Here is a 20,487-nt window from a genome sequence, read left to right as displayed (position 1 = left end):
TAGCTTTCTTGTCTGTATTACACCTCTAACCGTTTGCTACATCTCTTATTCTTGGTTTTGATTGAAAAACTAATAAAAATATTGAGCAGACACCCACAAAAAGAACGTGTTCTGTTTGAGAAGTAACATCATTCCTACAGCAGCAGAAATTACACTTGTAAACTTTTTTTTTTTTTTTTTTTCACACAGAGGAACGCAAACAACCCCCCGGGTTTTTACAACGGCCACCTCCTCCCACATCGCGGAGAAGATACAAATGTAACTTCTTCGAGGGGAGGGCTCGCCGCCTGCGCTTCTCCTCGCGCTCCAAAGAAAAGAATCCCTCGCGCCTTGGGGGGCCACTCACAGCTCCCGTCATGGAGAGAGGAGCGGCCGTGGAGGCGGCCAAAAACGGGGAGAAGATGCTGCGCACCCCGAAGTGCTCGCGCTGCAGGAACCACGGCTTCGTGGTGCCCGTCAAGGGCCACGCGGGCAAATGCCGGTGGAAGCAGTGCCGCTGCGAGAAGTGCAACCTGATCAGCGAGCGCCAGAAGATCATGGCGGCCCAAAAGGCGCTGAAAAAGCAGCTGCAGGAGGAGCAGGACCAGCCGCCGCCGCCGCCTCAGTGCCAGGCCGCCGCGGGGACCCCGCTGGGGGAGAGCGAGGAGCCCTGCTGCGCGCCGCCCGCGCCCGTGGCCAGGCCGGTGGCCATCAACGCGGCGGAGAGCGCGCGGGCCTCCCTGCTCTCCAGCTCCTCCCCGAGCCTCGCGCCCGTGCCCTTCGCGCAGGAGGGCAGCGCCGGGGCGGGGCGCGAGTGCTGCGCGGCGCGGTGCAGCTATAGGAAGATCTTGCAGGCGGCCTCCCATCCTTTCCCCGATTTAGGTGAGTGGCCACGTGCCGCGGAGTTCTGCTCTCCTTTAGGCGACGATACATTCTGTGCATAAGAAGAAAATCCCCCGATTGACATTTGCTAGGAAAGGCTTCTCTTCCAGTCGTTTCTTTTTGCTGTTAAAGAAAGTTATCCTTTTCAGAGCTTCAGTTACCTTGCAGCGTGCATAAAAAGATGTGGAAGCAATGGACGAACTAAAGTGAATTTTAACACTGGCGAGGTCGTCAAACATCTCTCAAACACCAAGTGCATTTATTTTATTGGGGGGAGCTGAGCGTGTGAAAGTCGTTTCATTCGCCCAGACCCCCCCCCCCAAATAAAATAATTGTAAGGAGGGTTTGGGTGAGTGAAAGTAGTTTCATTTTCCCAGCCCCCCCTCAAATAAAATAAATCTACGGGGTGTTTGGGCGAGTGAAAGTCTTTTAATTCGCCCAGCCCCCCCCTCAAATAAAATAAATGTATGGGGTGTTTGGGCGAGTGAAAGTCTTTTAATTCGCCCAGCCCCCCCCCCTCAAATAACATAAATGTACGGGGTGTTTGGGCGAGTGAAAGTCTTTTAATTCGCCCAGCCCCCCCCCTCAAATAACATAAATGTACGGGGTGTTTGGGCGAGTGAAAGTCTTTTAATTCGCCCAGCACCCCCCCTCAAATAAAATAAATGTATGGGGTGTTTGGGCGAGTGAAAGTCTTTTAATTCGCCCAGCCCCCCCCTCAAATAACATAAATGTATGGGTATTTGGGCGAGTGAAAGTCTTTTAATTCGCCCAGCCCCCCCTCAAATAAAATAAATGTACGGGGTGTTTGGGCGAGTGAAAGTCTTTTAATTCGCCCAGCCCCCCCCCCCTCAAATAACATAAATGTACGGGGTGTTTGGGCGAGTGAAAGTCTTTTAATTCGCCCAGCCCCCCCCCCCTCAAATAAAATAAATGTATGGGATGTTTGGGCGCTTGAACATCGTTTCATTTGCCCAGCCCCCCCTCCTCAAATAAAATTTATTTATTTATTCAATTTTCTATACCATTCTCCCAGGGGAGCTCAGAACGGTTTACATGAATTTATTCAGGTATTCAAGCATTTTTCCCTGTCTGTCCCGGTGGGCTCACAATCTATCTAATGTACCAGGGGCAATGGGGGGATTAAGTGACTTGCCCAGTATCACAAGGAGCAGCGTGGGATTGAACCCACAACTTCAGGGTGCTGAGGCTGTAGCTTTTTAACCACTGCGCCACACTCTACCACAAAATAAATGTACGGGGTGTTTGGGTGAGTGAAAGTAGTTTCATTTTCCCAGCCCCACCTCAAATAAAATAAATGTATGGGGTGTTTGGGCGAGTGAAAGTCGTTTCATTCGCCCAGCCCCCCCCCTCAAATAAAATAAATGTACGGGGTGTTTGGGTGAGTGAAAGTAGTTTCATTTTCCCAGCCCCCCCTCAAATAAAATAAATGTATGGGGTGTTTGGGCCCGTGAACATCGTTTCATTTGCCCAGCCCCCCCTCAAATAAAATAAATGTATGGGGTGTTTGGGCGAGTGAACGTTGTTTCATTCGCCCAGCCCCCCATCAAATAACATAAATGTATGGGGTGTTTGGGAGATGGCTGATGACCTTGGGATTTTAAAATCCAAGAAATAATCCTCGTTTGCGCCCCCCTTTTTGAGTACCATCTTATCCGTGCTGTTTCTTTACTTTTGCTCTTAAAAACTTTGTTACTTCAGTCTGCATCGAAGCAAAATAAGTTCTTTTTGTGTATTTTCCTACTAAGAAAAGAGACTCATAAGATGCATTTCAGCTTGTCTTGGAATAAAGATAATATAGATGAGGGGGCTGGAAGATAAACTTTCACTTTTTTGGTGTATGAACGATTACGTTGTTTTGAGAGTACGATAATAACCAAATTGTGAAACAAATTGATCTCACCCACCCTATCCAGACAAGTCACACGAACATAAACGGAAGGTGAATTCTCGCACCATTTTTAACGAAATCTTCTAAAATGAGATTCCTTAAAAGCTTGTTCCCTGATGAGAACATGCAAACTGCTCTTAAGGGCCATAAGGTGAAATAATTTACTTTTAACCTTGAACAGCAGAATAAGTCAGTCGCACACGCATGTGCTACATTCTGAATGAATAAATACAATAATTCTTGTCACATTGCCACTCTAGTATCTAAGCCAGTGGTTTCGAACCGTTTGCAGGGCCACATTTTGGATTTGTAGGTACTTAGAGAGCCTCAGAAAAAAATAGTTAATGTCTTATTAAAGAAATGACAATTTTGCATGAGGTAAAAACTCTTTATAGTTTATAAATCTTTCCTTTTGGCTATGTTTTAATAATAATATTGTCATTTATAGCTAAAGAGACATTTGGTCAAGAAACTGTTTTATTTTGCTTTTTTGATTATGATAAACATACCGAGGGCCTCAAAATAGTACCAGGCTCCCAGGCCGCAAGTTTGAGACCACTGATCTAAGCTGTTCTGAAAATGAGGAAATACATCCTCATTTTGTCTGGACCGGCAAAAGCATGAGCGTGCCCTTTTTGATATATACTTGCTAGCTAAAACGCAAAGCCATGCAAGTTTACCCGTTATGTCGCTGGTACCGTTCTTTGGTACGAGTAAGACCATAGAAGTGTAGAAGAAATGAAGATCTTCTAGTTCATCCAGTCGGTCCATCCTCACTATTTACTATTCCTTTATCTTAGAGCTTCTACTTGCATTTTATATCCACTTTTCAAGAAAACTTGGGACAAGTCCAAAAATCTAGACTGCTAGAGGATTGGGTTAGTCTGGATTTTCTGGATTCTTGTGCGGTATTCTTGCAGCATACCACTATTTCTGAACAAGCAGGTTGTGAACCTATTCTCACCAGACAGGCTTATACGGAGACATAAATATTCCGAGTCTTCATCACATCCCCCAAGAGAATCAGTTTTAACTTATAAGCAGTGGCGTACTTGTTTGTAGTTTATTTAAGATTTGTTATACCGCTTTCTAAGCGGTGTACAGAATATAAAATAGTAAAAAAAAAAAAAAAAAAAGAGGAATTACAAACTAATAATACAAAACTATACAGACTAGACCAGTGGTCTCCAGCTCAAACCCTTTGCAGGGCCACGTTTTGGATTTGGTACTCAGAGGGCCTCAGAAAAAAATAGTTAATGTCTTATTAAAGAAATGACAATTTTGCATGAGGTAAAACTCTTTATAGCTTATAAATCTTTCCTTTTGGCTAAGTCTTAATAATAATATTTTAATTTATAGCTAGAGACATATAATCAAGATACTGTTTTATTTTACTTTTGTGATTATGATAAACATAGCGAGGGCCTCAAAAATAGGACCTGGCGGGCTGCATGTGGCCCCCGGACCGCAAGTTTGAGACCACTGGACTAGACATTACAAACATTTTGGAGACAAAAGGATACGGGGGGGGGGGTGGAATCCATAAAATACATAGAATACTAAGACATTTAAGGGAAGTACAAAAGGGAGGGAGGATCTTATCTGAGCAGTATATGAAAAACTTTGGGCTCCTTTTACTAAGGTGCGCTAGCGTTTTTAGCGCACGCACGAAATTGCCGCGCGGTACGCTTCTAGAATAACGCCAGCTCAATGCTGGCGTTGAGGTCTAGCGCGTGCGGCAATTTAGCGCACACTATTCCGCGTGTTAAGGCCCTAACGCACCTTAGTAAAAGGAGCCCTAATTGATTATTTAGCTAGTTAGTTTATTTCCAGAGCTAGCACAGAAGAAAAGGTTTCAGATTTCGAACGCGTCGGTGAATAGGAAGGCTTTTATTTTTGTTTTAAAGAGGTTTAATTGGTTTTCTTCTCTTATATAAGTTGAAATAGAGTTCCAAAGTGAGGGAAGAGCGGGTTGTGTCGTAGTTTATGTGGCAAAGAAAGGGTATTAAGATCAAGCCAGCATGGTTTCTGTAAAGGCCGATCATGCCAGACGAATCTGCTGCATTTCTTTGAGGGGATAAGTACCGTATTTTCACGCAGATAACGCGCACCCGTGTAAAACGCGCACACGGGTATAGCACGCAGAAACCACGATTTTATGTACAAAAACTTTTGTATACCGCGCTCACGGGTATACCGCGCATGCAGCCCGACTGTCCTTTTGCCCGCCCCGACTCTCCTCTGGCCACCCCGACTCTCCTCTGGCCACCCCGACTCTCCTTTCGCCCTCCCCGACTCTCCGTGCGCTGTCCCGACTCTCCATTCACCCTCCCTGACTTTCCGTGCACTGTCCCGACTCTCCGTTCACCCTCCCTGACTTTCCGTGCACTGCCCCGCCTCTCCGTGCACTGTCCCGACTCTCCGTTCACCCGCCCTGACTCTCCGTGCACTGCCCCGACTCTCCGTGCGCTGTCCCGACTCTCCGTGCGCTGTCCCGACTCTCCGTTCACCTGCCCTGACTTTCCGTGCACTGTCCCGACTCTCCGTGCGCTGTCCCGACTCTCCGTTCACCCGCCCTGACTTTCCGTGCACTGCCCCGACTCTCCGATACATCCCCCCCCGGCAGGACCACTCGCACCCCCACCCCGAAGGACCGCCGACTCCCCGACAATATCGGGCCAGAAGGGAGCCCAAACCCTCCTGGCCACGGCGACCCCCTACCCCCACTACATTACGGGCAGGAGGGATCCCAGGTCCTCCTGCCCTCGACGCAAACCCCCCTCCCTCCAACGACCGCCCCCCCCCCACGACCCTCCGACCGCCCCCCCCAGCCGACCCGCGACCCCCCTGGCCGACCCCCACGACACCCCCACCCCCTTCCCCGTACCTTTGGTAGTTGGCCGGACAGACGGGAGCCAAACCCGCCTGTCCGGCAGGCAGCCAACGACGGAATGAGGCCGGATTGGCCCATCCGTCCCAAAGCTCCGTCTACTGGTGGGGCCTAAGGTGCGTGGGCCAATCAGAATAGGCCCTGGAGCCTTAGGTCCCACCTGGGGGCGCGGCCTGAGGCACATGGTCGGGTTGGGCCCATGTGCCTCAGGCCGCGCCCCCAGGTGGGACCTAAGGCTCCAGGGCCTATTCTGATTGGCCCACGCGCCTTAGGCCCCACCAGTAGGCGGAGCTTTGGGACGGATGGGCCAATCCGGCCTCATTCCGTCGTTAGCTGCCTGCCGGACAGGCGGGTTTGGCTCCCGTCTGTCCGGCCAACTACCAAAGGTACGGGGAAGGGGGGTGGGGGTGTCGTGGGGGTCGGCCAGGGGGGTCGCGGGTCGGCTGGGGGGGCAGTCGGAGGTTCTTGGGGGGGGGCGGTCGTTGGAGGGAGGGGGGTTTGCGTCGCGGGCAGGAGGGCCTGGGATCCCTCCTGCCCGTAATGTAGTGCGGGGTGGGGGTAGGGGGGTCGCCGTGGCCAGGAGGGGTTGGGCTCCCTCCTGGCCCGATATTGTCGGGGAGTTGGGGAGTCGGCCGGGCAAGAGGGCTTGGGCTCCCTCTTGCTCCGATCGTGGATGCGGGTGCGGGTGGGAGCGCGTGCGAGCGGTCGTTCGGGGTGGGGGTGCGAGCGGTCCTGCTGGGGGGGGTGAATCGGGGGTGGGGTGGGAACTATGTAAAAAAAATTTTGTATACCGCGCTCACGCGTATAACGCGCGAGGGGTATGCGCGGTAGGTAAAAACGCGTATAACGTGCGCGTTATATGCGTGAAAATACGGTAAACAATTGGACCAAGGTGACCCCGTAGACATTGTATATCTAGATTTCCAAAAAGCCTTCGATAAGGTGCCCCATGAACGCCTACTGAAGAAACTGTGGAGTCACGGGGTGGAAGGGGACGTGCACAGATGGATAAAAAATTGGCTGGCGGGCAGGAAGCAGAGGGTAGGAGTGAAGGGGCACTACTCTGACTGGATAGGGGTCACAAGTGGTGTTCCGCAAGGGTCAGTGCTGGGACCACTGCTGTTCAATATATTTATTAATGATCTAGAAACGGGGACGATGTGCGAAGTTATCAAATTCGCGGATGACACAGAACTCTCCAGCAGGGTCAGAACTGTTGAGGAATGCATAGAACTGCAGAGCGACCTGAACAAACTGAGTGAGTGGGCAAAAAAATGGCAGATGAGCTTCAATGTGGAGAAATGTAAGGTCTTGCACATAGGGAAGGGGAACTCCATGTACAGCTATACGATGGGAGGGAGGGTACTTGGGGAAGGCAGCCAAGAAAAGGATCTGGGGGTATTGGTGGATAACACAATGAAGCCGGCGGCGCAATGTGCAGCGGCATCAAAAAAAGCGAGCAGAATGTTGGGCATTATCAAAAAAGGTATCACTACCAGAACAAAAGAAGTTATCCTGCCACTGTATCGAGCAATGGTGCGCCCACATCTGGAATACTGCGTCCAATACTGGTCGCCATACCTCAAGAAGGACAAGGCAATACTCGAGAGGGTCCAGAGGAGAGCAACGAGGATGATAAAGGGTATGGAGAACCTTTCATATGCCGAACGGTTAGACAGGCTGGGGCTCTTTACCCTGGAAAAGCGGAGACTGAGAGGGGACATGATAGAGACTTATAAAATCATGAAGGGCATAGAGAAGGTGGAGAGGGACAGATTCTTTAGACTAGCAGGGACAACTAAAACAAGAGGTCATTCAGAAAAAACTGAGAGGAGACAGATTCATAACGAATGCAAGGAGGTTCTTCTTCACTCAGAGGGTGGTGGACACCTGGAACGCGCTTCCCGGAGAGGTGATAAGACAGAGTACAATTCTGGGGTTCAAAAAGGGACTGGATGACTTCCTGGAAGCGAAGGGGATAACAGGGTACAGATAGAGGTTTACCTTACAGGACATTGAGCGAATAGGGTATGGATATTTTAGGTTAGGTAGGGAACACTTTCAGGTCATGGACCTGGGGGGCCGCCGCGGGAGCGGATTGCCGGGCACGATGGACCCCTGGTCTGACCCGGCAGAGGCAATGCTTATGTTCTTATGTAGACGTTGGGATTGCGATCTGAGTGATCTGGATGGTATGTAGGGGATCAATAGTCTGTTTATAAAGTCAGGGGAGTTTGTTTGTAAGGCTTTAAATGTGAGGAGAAGTATTTTATATGTAATATGGTACGAAATAGGGAGCCAGTGTGCTTTAATTAGTAGTGGAGTTGGAGGGGAGGGGGTCTACCTCAGGTGCCGTCTTGGTGAGGGCGCCGGCTCCTCTCCGCCCCCGCTCCTTCCCACTGCCCCACATGCCTCTATTTCTTCCCTGGCGCGAGTAGCAACTCCAATCTGCTTCTTGCGCTAGCGTCAGCTCTCCTTCTGATGTCGCTTCCAGGTCCCATGCCTAGGAAGTGACCTCAAAGGGAGAGCTGACGCGGGCTGCAAGTTGGTGATTCTCCTCGCGCTGGGGAAGTTAAGAGGTACGGGGAAGGAAAGGGGTGCGTGCGGCAGGGGAGGGGGCATCACTGCCCCAGATGCCTCTCACCTCGCCACACCACTGCCTATAAGCCAGACAGAGGGAGCATGTCTTTCACATTTATTTTATTGGAGGGGAGGCTGGGCAAATGAAACTTCTTTCACTCGCCCAAACACCTGCTCGTGTTTATATTTCTTTAATATCCATGTTATTTTTATGCTTTTTTGGGGGGCGGCAGTGCTTCAGTGTTCCTGAATGGGACATCTTGGGTTACGGGATTTTGCATACTTTTGGGAAGACTGCTTCCAAGGGGTCGCTGCCTGACAGTATGCCCCCTGGACAGCCTGCTCCTTCATTCCAGGGCTCAGGGATTTGTTCCATGGGAGCTAGCTCACAACAGGGTGTCCGCTAGGGGGTGGGCACAGGCTGTGTAGCTTCATGGTGGTGTGACCGGGATCTGAGCCAACTGTGTTCCTCTGCATATTCGCTTCGGCGCTGGTCCGGTGGTGGTCTCCAGCCATTGGTTTCAGCCCGGGGGGGGGGGAGGGCAGTCAGATGAATCTGAGTCTAGTGCACAGACTTGTTGAGGCTCAGGATCTTCTGGAGCTGTTCCAGCTACCTTTCCTGCAGTCTTTCAGCATCATGTAATGAACTGACAGATTTTTTTTTTGGGGGGGGGGGTGTCTCCAAAAGCGGGTTTGGCGCAGTTTGGGAGTGAGCTCTAGTGTCCATCCCCCCATCCTAAAATCCTGAAATCACTGTGTTTTGGGGGCTCCTGTATTTTTCCTAGGCTGTTTTGTTTTGAAAATTGCACAAGAGCCATCTTGGATTTTTTTTTAATCTGATTTGAATTTAAGATTATTTTTTTTTACCTTCCAATCATCTTTTTTGAAAGATCACCACTCGGATGGACCCCCCCCAGGGCAGGATTCTTCAGACGCATGCCCCATTTGCAATGGATGGCTGTCTATTGAATGGCTGTGTTCCAAGTGCACTGCTGCATGAGAGGGGGACAAAATTAATCGGCACAGGTTCCCTTGACCTCAGATGGCGGTTCTACAGCACAGCACGCCAGGGGGCACTCAAAAAATGTCGAAAACGGCCCCGAGGACAGCATATCTGCAGCCCCTGTGAAGCAAAGCCGATTCAGAGTCCAAAGCCCACAAGTTTTCTAAGGGTTCTAAGAAGGCCCTGCAGGATGGTTTTTCACCTGATTTTATTAATATACTATATCAGACATATTTAGCTAAGAAAATGGTGCCTTCTGCGCCAATCTCAGTGTTTGTGTCAGTACTGGGGGGTCCCAAGCCTGATCCTTCCATCACGCCTTTCCCGCCGGTGGTCGACCTAGATTCCCTGGATATCTTGACCATGCCTTTAATTACACAGACTGGCACGCTCATGGATCTGGGAGGCTTCCTGATCTGGGGGAGGATCTTGCAGTGCTGAGATTTGTTTAAACCAGGGGTCTCAAAGTCCCTTCTTGAGGGCCGCAATCCAGTCAGGTTTTCAGGATTTCCCCAATGAATATGCATGAGATCTATGTGCATGCACTGCTTTCAATGCATATTCATTGGGGAAATCCTGAAAACCCGACTGGATTGTGGCCCTCAAGGAGGGACTTTGAGATCCCTGGTTTAAACCCACAAACTTCGTTGATTTGATATCTGAGTCCCTTGGAATTACAGCTGGAAGCAGGTCCTGCTGCTGCAGATTGCTTGCTGATGTATAGTGAGAGGCCACACTCTGCATCCTCCGGCTATTACTAAAATGCTCATAGATATCTGGGAAGCTCCTGAGGGTCCCTTAAAATATGCTCTGGACATGTCCCGGCTCTATCCCATGGCTGACGCTTTTAATCAGCATTATGCATTCTCAAGGGTTGATTCCTCGGTGGCTCAGGTGACTAGCACACTTCTCTTTTGAATGATGGAGGTGTCATCCTGAAGAATGCTCGGGACCGTCGGCTGGACTTAGTCCTTAAGCGCCTTTTTGATTCAGCGGCAGTGAGTCTTTGGGCAGCTGCCTCCTCTTCATTTATGGCTAGAACTTATTTTTAGAAATACATGTAATCCATGAGTCACACAACAAGGATGCACTTAGGAAAAGGCAGCATCTTAAACACTGCAGTGAGCACTAGAACACCAACACACGCATTGTAAAACTAAACAAGCCAGATCCTGCACAGTCAATTGATCTTGTACAATCAATACTAACAGAAAACCATGTCCTTTTCATACACACAGACAGATACACCCTCGCCCAATATGGAATAATCACAAACTAAAAATAGAAATATGTAGGCAAAGCTTAAATTGAACCGCCAAGAAACCAGACTCTGCATACAATGCAATACCACAGAAACAGTAACACATGTTCCCTTATACTATGCAAAATATAAAGACAGTAGATGTACACAACAATCACCACTTTACAAATTAACAATTAGAAATAAAACAAATAATGAGAAATAAGAAAATACCATTTTATTGGACTAATCCATTTTTCAATTAGCTTTCAGAGGCCAAATCTTTCTTCAAGACAGTACAGTATTCTGCTATTATGGTATCTTGTCCTGACCTGAGGAAAGGGGTTTAGTCCCCCCAAAAAATTACCTTATTTCCATTTTCTATTTATAGACTTATCAATACAGTTACAACGCTACTTGATTCTACGTAAAGCAAGAAAATTTTTTTTTCTACCTTTTGTCGTTTCTGCTTTAATCATCTTCTCTTCACTCTTTTCTTTCTATTCAGCGTTTGTCCTCTTTCCCTTCTATGCAACATCTGCCCTCTCTCTTTGCCCCTTCCACCCAGCCTCTGCCTCTCTCTCTAACCCTTCCATCCACTGTCCACCCTCTCTCTGTCCTTTCCATCCGTATGGCATCTTCCCTCTTTCTATGTCTCTCCTTTGTATATGATTCATTTCAGCTTCACCCCTCTTCAATTTTTTGTCTCCACCCTCTCCCCTATGCTCTGGCATCTCTCTCTTCTCCTTTCCTTCCTTCCTTCCCACTCCACCCTATGGTCTGGCATCTCTATCTCCTTCCCTTCCCTCCCCCCATGCCCTAGCATCTCTCTCTCCTATGTCTCCCTCTCCCTCTTTACTCTGGCACCTCTCCTTCCTTTCCCTCTGGTCTGGCATTTGTCTCCTTAGTTTCCCTTCCCTCCCCCCATGCCCTGGCATCTCTCTCCTCTCCTTCCATCTCATCCACCCCCTCCATTATCTGGCATCTCCACTCCTTCCTTTCTCTCCCTCCTTCCTTCCTTTCCCCTGGTCTGGCATCTGTCTCCTTCCCTCCCCCCCATATACCCGGACAGCTCTCCCTTCCCCTGCATGGTCTGGTATAAATAATAATAATAACAGTTTATATACCGCAGTACTGTGAAGATCTATGCGGTTTACAATGATTAAAAGGTATTACAGATCAAGTGGAATAAACAAAGATCAGAGTTGGTGTATAACAGTTCTAAAGATCATTTGTTGGGGACTAAGATTGTATAGGTCAGTTACCTAAGTACTTCAGGAACAGATGAGTTTTTAGGCGTTTCCTGAATTCCCTGTAAGTAGTAGGCACGAGCAGTTGTTCCAGGTCTTTACCCCATAGTGCTGCTTGATGTGAGAAAAGATGTTGGTGATAACTTTTAAATTTACAACCTCTAACCGGTAGAGAAACAAAATTCGGATGTGAACTTCTATGTCTGTTGGTTGTGAAAGAGAAAAGGTCTGTTTATATATTTAGGGGCTAAGCCGTAAAGTACCTTGAAGCAAAAACAGCCAAACTTGAATTTCACAGGTGCCTCCATCGGCAGCCAGTGTAGAAGTCGATAGGAAGGTGTCACGTGATCAAACTTCTTCAGTCCATAGAGTAACCTAACTGATGCATTTTGTACCAGTTGCAATCTCCGCCTGTTCTTCTGGGAGAGTACCAGGTAGGCGATGTTACAATAATCGAGTTGACTCAGTATGAGAGGTTGTACCAGAATTCTAAATGATGGGGCATCGAAGTAAGCTCTGATGGACCGAAGCTTCCAGAGGGTGAGAAAGATCTTTCTAATCGGGGAATCTACCTGGTCTTTCATGGTCAGGCTCTGGTGAACAAAATAGAATCAGATTCATAATTCCTTTAAAGGCTTCAAAATTAATCTTTCAAACAACTGAGGACTAGTAACAATCACATAAATCCCTTCTTCTACGAAACTGCGATAGCAGTTTTTAGCGCGGTGCACCTCGCTGAATAGCACACGCTGTTCCCGATGCTCAGAGTTCCTATGAACGTCAGGAGCAGGGCGGGCCATTCAGTGCAGCTCTCTGCACTGCACAGATTGTGTAAAAAGTAGAAAGTCAAGTTTAAGACATTACCTTTGGCTGATAATAAACAAGATTTACCATGATGCAAGGATAACTGGAATGCTTAAAAAAACATTTGCACTTCTATTTCTTTGTGTGTAAAGCATTAGTAGACCTTAGGTACAGTCCTTGGAAGAGATCTGTAGGGTGGCTATCTGGTTCTCTTTGCATACCTTCACCAGGTTTTACAGGATTGATATGGTGGTGGCTAAGCAAGTTCTGCTTTTGGTTCCTGCATTTTGGTGGCCGGCTCATCAGCCCCACCCTAGTTTTTGGGACTGCTCTGTTACGTCCCGCTTGTCCAGGAAATAGAGTGGGATTGTACAAGAATTAAAGATTAGGTTCTTACCTCAGCTAATCTTATTTCTTGTAAATTCATATCCTGGAACCCGTCCTGGAATCTGCTGATTCACCGATCGTCTGCCTTGACAAGTACTGGTAAGCTGAATTGGCTTTCCTTTCTGACTAGCCTTTTGAAGATTACCACCTGAATGTATTTTGCACTTTCCTTGGGGTTTCTAGTCCTAGCACCCACTTTCCTAGGTGCCGGCTATGTGAAGCTCTGGAATGCATTGCCAGAGGATGTGGTGAGAGCGGTTAATGTAGCTGGTTTTAAAAAAGGTTTGGACAAGTTCCTGGAGGAAAAGTCCGTAGTCATTGCTTTCCCTGGATTGGTGGCATGGAATGCTGCTACTATTTGGGTTTTTGCCAGGTGCTTATGACTTGGATTGACCTCCGTGAAGACGTGATACTGGGTTAGATGGACCATTGGTCTGACCCAGTAAGGCTATTCTTATGTTCTTATGATTTTTTGCTTGTTTGCCATTGTTCATGATCGTTTAATGTTCACGTTATGAGCAAAATAGACTAATGTCAAGTTGATTAGTTCTTTATATCTTTTCAATTTTTTAAAAATTTTGACATAGTAAACTGCTGAGGTTTGAATGAAGATTAGTGATGTGGAGGACCATAATCGAAAGAAACACCTAAGTCCAATTTGGACGTAGGGCGCTAGTTTCTCATTGGCACCGGTAAAATGTCCATTCTCAAAAAGTACGTCTCAACTATTCCATTTTTTGAAAATCGTCTATCTACGTCTAGGCATTTGATCATCCAGACCGCCAAGTTGTTTATCTTTATACCACATTCTCAACCAAAAATTCGTCCAAGTCCCAAAGACCCAGAACAAGATCTTTTGAACATGGGAGGAGCCAGTATTGTGATGGACTGGCCTCCCGGACATGGCAACAGAGCAGTGGGGCACCTTACAGGGTGCTGCTGTGAACGTTACAAAAAGGGTGCCACATAAACATCTCAGCAGAACTCCCTTATAGGTTATGGTGAGCCCCGCAAAACCCACTATACCCACCTGTTTACAACCCCAGTAGCCCTTATGGCTGCAGGTGCTACCTATATGGCAGTTCAGTAGGGTTTTTACATTTTCCACCATGAATGTAGTGGTTAGAGTGGCTTATGGGCCTAGGACCTCCTCTCTATGGTTCACTAGCTCACCTGTGTGCAGATCTACTGGCTTTCCTATGCCAGGTGCTGATGTTCCGGAGGCAGGTTTGTATGTTTTTATTGTGAACTTTGTGGGGGTGCAACGGGATCAGTGAACACGGAGGGAGTGTGTAGGGGTCTCTGCAGTGGTTATCTGGTCACTTTTGATACCTTTTGGGCACTTATATCTGTCTTTAGTTCATCTAGCTCACAATGTACAAGTTTCGCCTAGGCATTTGATTATCCCTGCAGGACGACTAAGTCGGCCCACATCCCGCCCTAACCACTCCTTGAAAAATGCCCCTTTCAGTTCTGGATGCACAGTGGGATTCAGAGGCCTAAAATGTCCCTGGATACATCCAAAAAGCCATTTCAATTCTCAGCACTTGGACGACCCTATTCCTTTTCCCTCTTCCTCTTTGATTTGTCGCCTTGAGATTAGATTAGATCGTCCAAGTGCCAACTTGGACGGGATTTTAGACATATTTAAGTTTCGATTATGAGCCCCATAGTAAGTTTAATAAAAATCTACTTTGTTACAATTTTAAGTATTATTTTTCAGGTTTACAAAGCTGATATAAAGTCTAAAGAACAAGTGTTTGTTGAGGAATACGTTGGCAAGACTTACCCCCTTCTTTACATAGCCATGCTAGTGTTTTTTAGCGCCTGCCACAGTGGTAACACCTTGAACGTTCATGGGAATTCTATGAGCGTCGGAGATATTACCATGGCGGACGGCGCGGTTTTCTAAAGGAGGGGGTGGGGGGGGTCAATGCTTCATTGATTGTAAAATCTGAATGTACCCATTTGAGTGGGTGTCTTTTAAAAAAAAAAATGATAGTTTTTGGTTTATGACTTATTTATTTTGTTAGGTCATTCTGTTTTGCCTCAAGAATGCATAATTAATCCAGACTACCTGGAGAGAGAGCCCCCAAAGGTGTATCCTGCGTACTCCAGTATGTATCACTATCAGCCTTTCCCGGTTAGTTTTGCCGTCGGTCAGCAGACGTACAGGGGACCAGCCACATCTTCAGGCATCGTCTTCCACCGGAGCGGCAGACCTCTCCACAGCAACCAGGGAGCAGTGAGTCCTACTTCTATTTGTTTTCAGAAATGAATGCAATAATGTTTTAAATTGATGCTTTGGAAGACTTCCTAAGTAAAGAATTTCCAGTGCTCCTTTTTTTCCATGTTACGTTAATCGGATTTTGTATTCCGCCTTTACCTATTCGGTTCAAGGTCGGATTACATTACAAGAGGTTGGGTCGGTTACCCAGGACAGATTGATGCAGACATTTAATCGAGTTGCTAGTACAGGTAGATCAGGACAACCATTAATACAGTTAGGTCATAGTTTCAACTACATAGTTACAAGTAGGTTGTTGTTAGTTCTTTGTTTTGGCCCTGGAGTTGCATTAGACAGGTTAGGAATGGGCTTTTACAATTACTATTTCAGTTACTTCAGGGTGGTTGGCTCTACAGCCTCCGCACCCTGGGGCTGTGGGTTCCAACCCCGCGCTGCTCCTTGTGACCTTGGGCAAGTCACTTAATCCTCCATAGCCCCAGGTTCGTTAGATAGATTGTGAGCCCACCGGGACAGAGAGGGAAAATGCTTGAGGACCTGATTGTAAAACCGCTTAGAAAGCCTTGATAGGCGGTCTATAAAAATCCTAATAAACTTAGACTTAAACTTAAACTTGGCTCCCTGTCTTGGTACCGAAATGCTTTTTTGAAGTTTTCTGAACCTGAGATAGTGGTCACAAGATCATAGTGTAAATGGTAGTCTTATTTTTTTTGTTCTAAGGGCTCCTTTTACAAAGGTGCGCTAGCGTTTTTAGCGCACCCACCGGATTAGTGTGCGCTACCCGAAAAAATACCGCCTGCTCAAGAGGAGGCGGTAGCGGCTAACACGCGTGGCATTTTAGCGCTCCTTTGTAAAAGGAGCCCTAAATATTTGATAAAGTAGTTATCTATTGCCCCCCTTTTATTGTTGTTAATTATGTAACTTTTGTAATCCGCGTTGAACTTATGATTATGCGGTATAGAAATACGATGTTATGATATTGGATGGATAAGGTAATTTGCCTGGTAGGCTTTATATTGTTGCATGCTGGGAATTTTGATTGGAAAAGAATTTTGGTGGACTATCTGTTGGAGGCACCTGGAGTAGGATGGCCAACAATGTTAGGTAAGTGGCAGCACTCCCTCTTAGGATCTTAAAGGCAGTAAGGCCCCATTTAAACTTGATCCTTGCGGTTATCGGCAGCTAACGTGGTTTCATATTGAAGGGCTGTCCATATGCGAGTCTTACCCCTCCATTTTGAGCTAGTTGTAGACATGAAAGTAACATTTTAGAGCAAAGAACTAGCATTATTCCAGGACAAGCAGGCAGGTATTCTCACTAGTGGGTGACGTCATCCAACGGAGCCCCGATGAGGACGTCTCACAAGCATACTTGCTTGTAGAAACTTTCAAAGTTTCCAGTTGCCCGCACCGCGCATGCGCGAGTGCCTTCCCGCCCGATGCACCGGGCGCGTCTCCTCAGTTCAGATAGCTAGCAGAGAAGCCAACCCAGGGGAGATGGGTGGGACGTGAGAATAGCTGCCTGCTGTCCCTGGATAACAACTGTTACGGTAAGTAAAATTGCTTTACAGTACTCCCCCATCTCAGTGCTGTGATTTTTTTTCTGAATCCTGATTGTGGAAGATATTGGAGTGTTAAGTAGCATTTGAGTTGTTCCGTTACATATCCTTCCATCATTTTGATGACAAGGGTGATGAAAGCTACTGGCCTTTAATTGGTCACATCAGAGCAACTGAGTTTTGGGTTCTTGGGGATGAGCGTTAAGATAATTCCTCCTCCTGATTTGGGGGAAAAGGCCAGTGATGTGCATTTTAGAAAGAAGTGTAATTTTTATGTCCTAATTTGTGGGGTCTCTCTCTCTCTGTGTCTTGTGTCTGTCTGTCTGTCTCTCTCTCAGTCTCTCCCATAAAATGTATTGGGACATTTTTTTTGTGTGTGTGTGTTTGCCCTTACTCATCACATGCAGCACACAGGACCTTCTCCCAGCTAACTGCTTCCGCTGTCTAATGCTCACAGCTTCCTCGGGCCTGACCTTCGGGCCGGGTCTCATCTATTTGGTTTTGTTTTGAAAAACTGAGACCCAGCCGGAAGGTCAGGCCCGAGGAGATTGTGAGCTGTGGAAAACTGAAAGAAACTTAATGAGGCCGAAAATAACAAAAGAAATAACAGGAACAAAAGAAAAATACAGTGGTACCTTGGATTACGAGCATAATCCGTTCCAGGAGCATGCTCGTAATCCAAAATGCTCGTTTATCAAAGTGAGTTTCCCCATAGGAAATAATGTAAACTCGCTTTGATGCGCACCCCCCCCCACGCGATTGGGCACCCCCCCGCCACGATCCGGCACCCCCCTCCGCCACAATCCGACACCCCCCAGACGCTTCTTACCTTCATCTGGGCACCGGCATGTCCTGAACGTGAACTCGCAGGCCTTGAGCATGCTCAGATGCTCAAGGCCTAGCAGAAGAGGAGGCCGATCTTCGGGCACCGGCACCAAGCACAGGACATGCCGGTGCCGGTGCCCAGATGAGGGTAAGAAGCGTCGGGGGGGGGGGGGTGTGCCGGATCGCGTCGGGGGGGGGGGGGGGTGCCGGATCGCGTCGGGGGGTGGGGTGCTGGATTGCGTCGGGGGGCTGTGCCGGATTGCGGGGGGGGGGGGGGGGGGCGGGCGCTCGTAAATCAAGTCATGCTCGGTTTCCGAGGCACCGATTTTGCAAATGTTTTGCTCATCTTGCAAAACACTCGCAAACCAGTGCACTCGTAAACCGAGGTACCACTCTAATAAAGAAATGGTCCTGCACTACTTGCTAAAAAGAGGAAGGAGGGCTGGGCAAGAAAAAATCTCCGCCCTCCGAGGCTCATTCTTTTCTGTTCCAGGTTATACCTTCACAAAAGGAAACTTTTCGTTATTTAGAGTTCCTGGTTCTACTTGGCCTTGCTATTGCCAGTCCCTATTGACCTGTTTTTGGTGAGCCTGGTAGCTAGAGATTCTCTTTCATAGTATAGTTTATAGTAGGGTTACCAGATTTTCCATCTGGAAAACCGGCCCCCCCTAGGCCCGCCCAGTCCCACCCATGCCCGCCCCGGTTGTGCCCCACCATGCCCCTGATTCCGCCCCAGCCCCGCCATCTGCCTGCTCTCATCGGGCAGCGCATACACGGATGAGATGCAACGATGTCACGCACGCGTGCATGTGACGTCATCGCATCATATCCGCGCAAGCGTGGATGCCCTCCTGCACAAATGAAAGCTTTTCAAAACCCGGACGGACCCCCGGACATGTCCTCAAAAGCAGGACAAGTCCGTGGGAATCCGGACATCTGGTAACCCTAGTTTATAGTTTATTTAAAATTTGTTATACTGCTTATCATACTTCTAAGTTTTGAACAGAATATAAAATAGTAAAAAAAAACTAAACTAAACTAAACCTTAAGTTTGTAAACCGCATCATCTCCACAGAAGTGGAGCTCGACACGGTTTACAGGAATTAATATAGAAAGGAACTCCAATGGAAAGAAGAGAAGGGCTTAGTAAAAAAGAAAGAAAGAGGGGACTTAGTATAATGGAGAGGGAGGGAGTAGTTACATTTTAGAGAAAAGCCAAGTTTTCAAATGTTTTCTGAAGTGTTGGAGGGAGGTCGAACTCCGAAGAGGGGCAGTAAAGCTGTTCCACAGCTCGGTGATCCTGAAGAGGAGGGATGTCCCAAGTTTTTCTGTATGGGATATGCCTTTTAAAGAGGGGAAGGATAGTTTGAATTTTTGAGTGGATCTGGTGGAGTTAGGATTCGGGGAGAGCCAAGATAGTGGAAAAAGAGGAGGAAGGATGCCTTGTAGAGATTTGAAGGCTTTACAAACCAATAATGCAAATCTTATGTGGACAAGACATTACAAACATATTGGAGACAGAAGGATAAGGGGGGAAATCCATAAAATATATAGGATAGTAGAACATTTAAGGAAAGTACATAGGGAGGGAAGATTAAATTTTAGTTCCAGAAGATGAGGTTTCAGATTTCGATAGCATCAGTGAATAGGAAGGTTTTGATTTTTGATTTGAAATGTCCTTGGAAGAAGAAAAGTGGCAGGTGTTCTCGGAGGACAAGCAAGACACAGATTACCAAATCCCTCCTCCCTCCCCTAGGAGTTGAACTTTCTGTTTTTGGGTTTTTTTTTTAAATCCAACTGTGAGTCCTGTACAAGTATATGCGTGGTCAGGCCTGCCAAAGGCTTCCAAGAATCTTCTGAGCGCTGGACAGCGTCCGTGCTGGGGCTCTGTTGGCAGTGTCACCCATTGTAATAATCTGTGTCTTGCTGTCCTTGGAGAACACTTGCTACATGTAAGTAACTTTGCTTTTTCCAACTGCTTTTAGGTTGGAAAGATAAAGATTAACGTGTAGTAAGTGCAAAGCCTGTGTACTAACTGGGATGGGTTTCCCAGCATATTTCCTTGGAGTTACTAATCAGAAATGTTCTTTATTGCAGGTTAAGCGTATTTACAGCGTAGGCTTACTTTACTAAACAGGCCCATAGTCCTGTGGCTTTAATACAGAACAGTAATTGGGAAAACCTAGTAGCTTTTCATTCTGTATCGATGGATAATTTCCTGGGTTGTGTTCTGTTAATCCCTTTTGGTTTGGTAGTCGACCTCTTTATATGAGCATTGGTGGCAGAACTCTGAACACGTTGCTTTGCGGCCTTCCCCGCCGGGGCCTTCCCTGTGCCGTCGTGTCACTGATGACATCACCAGTGATACAACAGAGGGAAGTTCCCAGCAGGGAAGGCCACAAAGCAGCCTGTTCGGAGTGCTGATGCTGAAGGCAGCGGAGGTAAGGTATGTCGGTTTTGCAGTGGAAGGGTTGGCAGGGCTCTGCTCGGTGTGGGGGGATGGGGAGGGAGGGATGGAAAGATGCTGTGCAAGGGGATGGGTGAGAGGGGAAGAAAGCTGCTGCACATGGGGAGGGGGAGAAAGCGCTGGCACCAGCAAATCGGGCAGCACTATTGTCAGGAGGGATGGAGTTGGGGACATTCAGGAGGGGCTTCGGGGGGTCCATCTAACTAGAGCTTATTTTTGGGGTAGGTCTTATTTTCAGGGAAACACGATAGTAGATTAATTCCAGCTTCACCATCCATTCTAGATGAGTCTGTTGTTATAATGCTTTCATAACCCTACTACTACTACTAAATATTTTTATAGAGCTACTAGACATATGCTGCGCTGTACAGACTCAGAAAAAGTAAGAAAACAGTCCCTGCTTGGAAGAGCTTACAATCTAAACAGGCAAGACAGACAAACAAGATGTCATGGCCACAGTTAAGG

General features: G+C 47.4%; 1 protein-coding gene across 4 annotated transcripts in view; it reads left to right on the top strand.

Annotated features, from left to right (window-relative positions):
• Window positions 1-214: 214 nt before the first annotated feature.
• Window positions 215-20,487, top strand: part of DMRTB1 (DMRT like family B with proline rich C-terminal 1) — a 29,341-nt gene continuing 9,068 nt past the window's right edge. For 3 of the 4 annotated variants that reach the window (XM_033916777.1, XM_033916779.1, XM_033916780.1), the window contains exons 1-2: window positions 217-861; window positions 14,961-15,172. In XM_033916777.1, the coding sequence (XP_033772668.1) occupies window positions 357-861; window positions 14,961-15,172 (717 nt within the window). In that variant the 5' untranslated portion in view covers window positions 217-356. Of the gene's footprint in view, window positions 862-14,960; window positions 15,173-20,487 lie in introns of all 4 variants that reach the window. The other variant, XM_033916778.1, reaches the window with a different exon arrangement.

The sequence above is a fragment of the Geotrypetes seraphini genome, chromosome 12 (assembly GCF_902459505.1).
Source record: "Geotrypetes seraphini chromosome 12, aGeoSer1.1, whole genome shotgun sequence".
Taxonomy (NCBI): domain Eukaryota; kingdom Metazoa; phylum Chordata; class Amphibia; order Gymnophiona; family Dermophiidae; genus Geotrypetes; species Geotrypetes seraphini.
The sequence above is the reverse complement of the archived record's forward strand: the minus strand, read 5'-3'. Positions and strand labels throughout refer to the sequence as shown.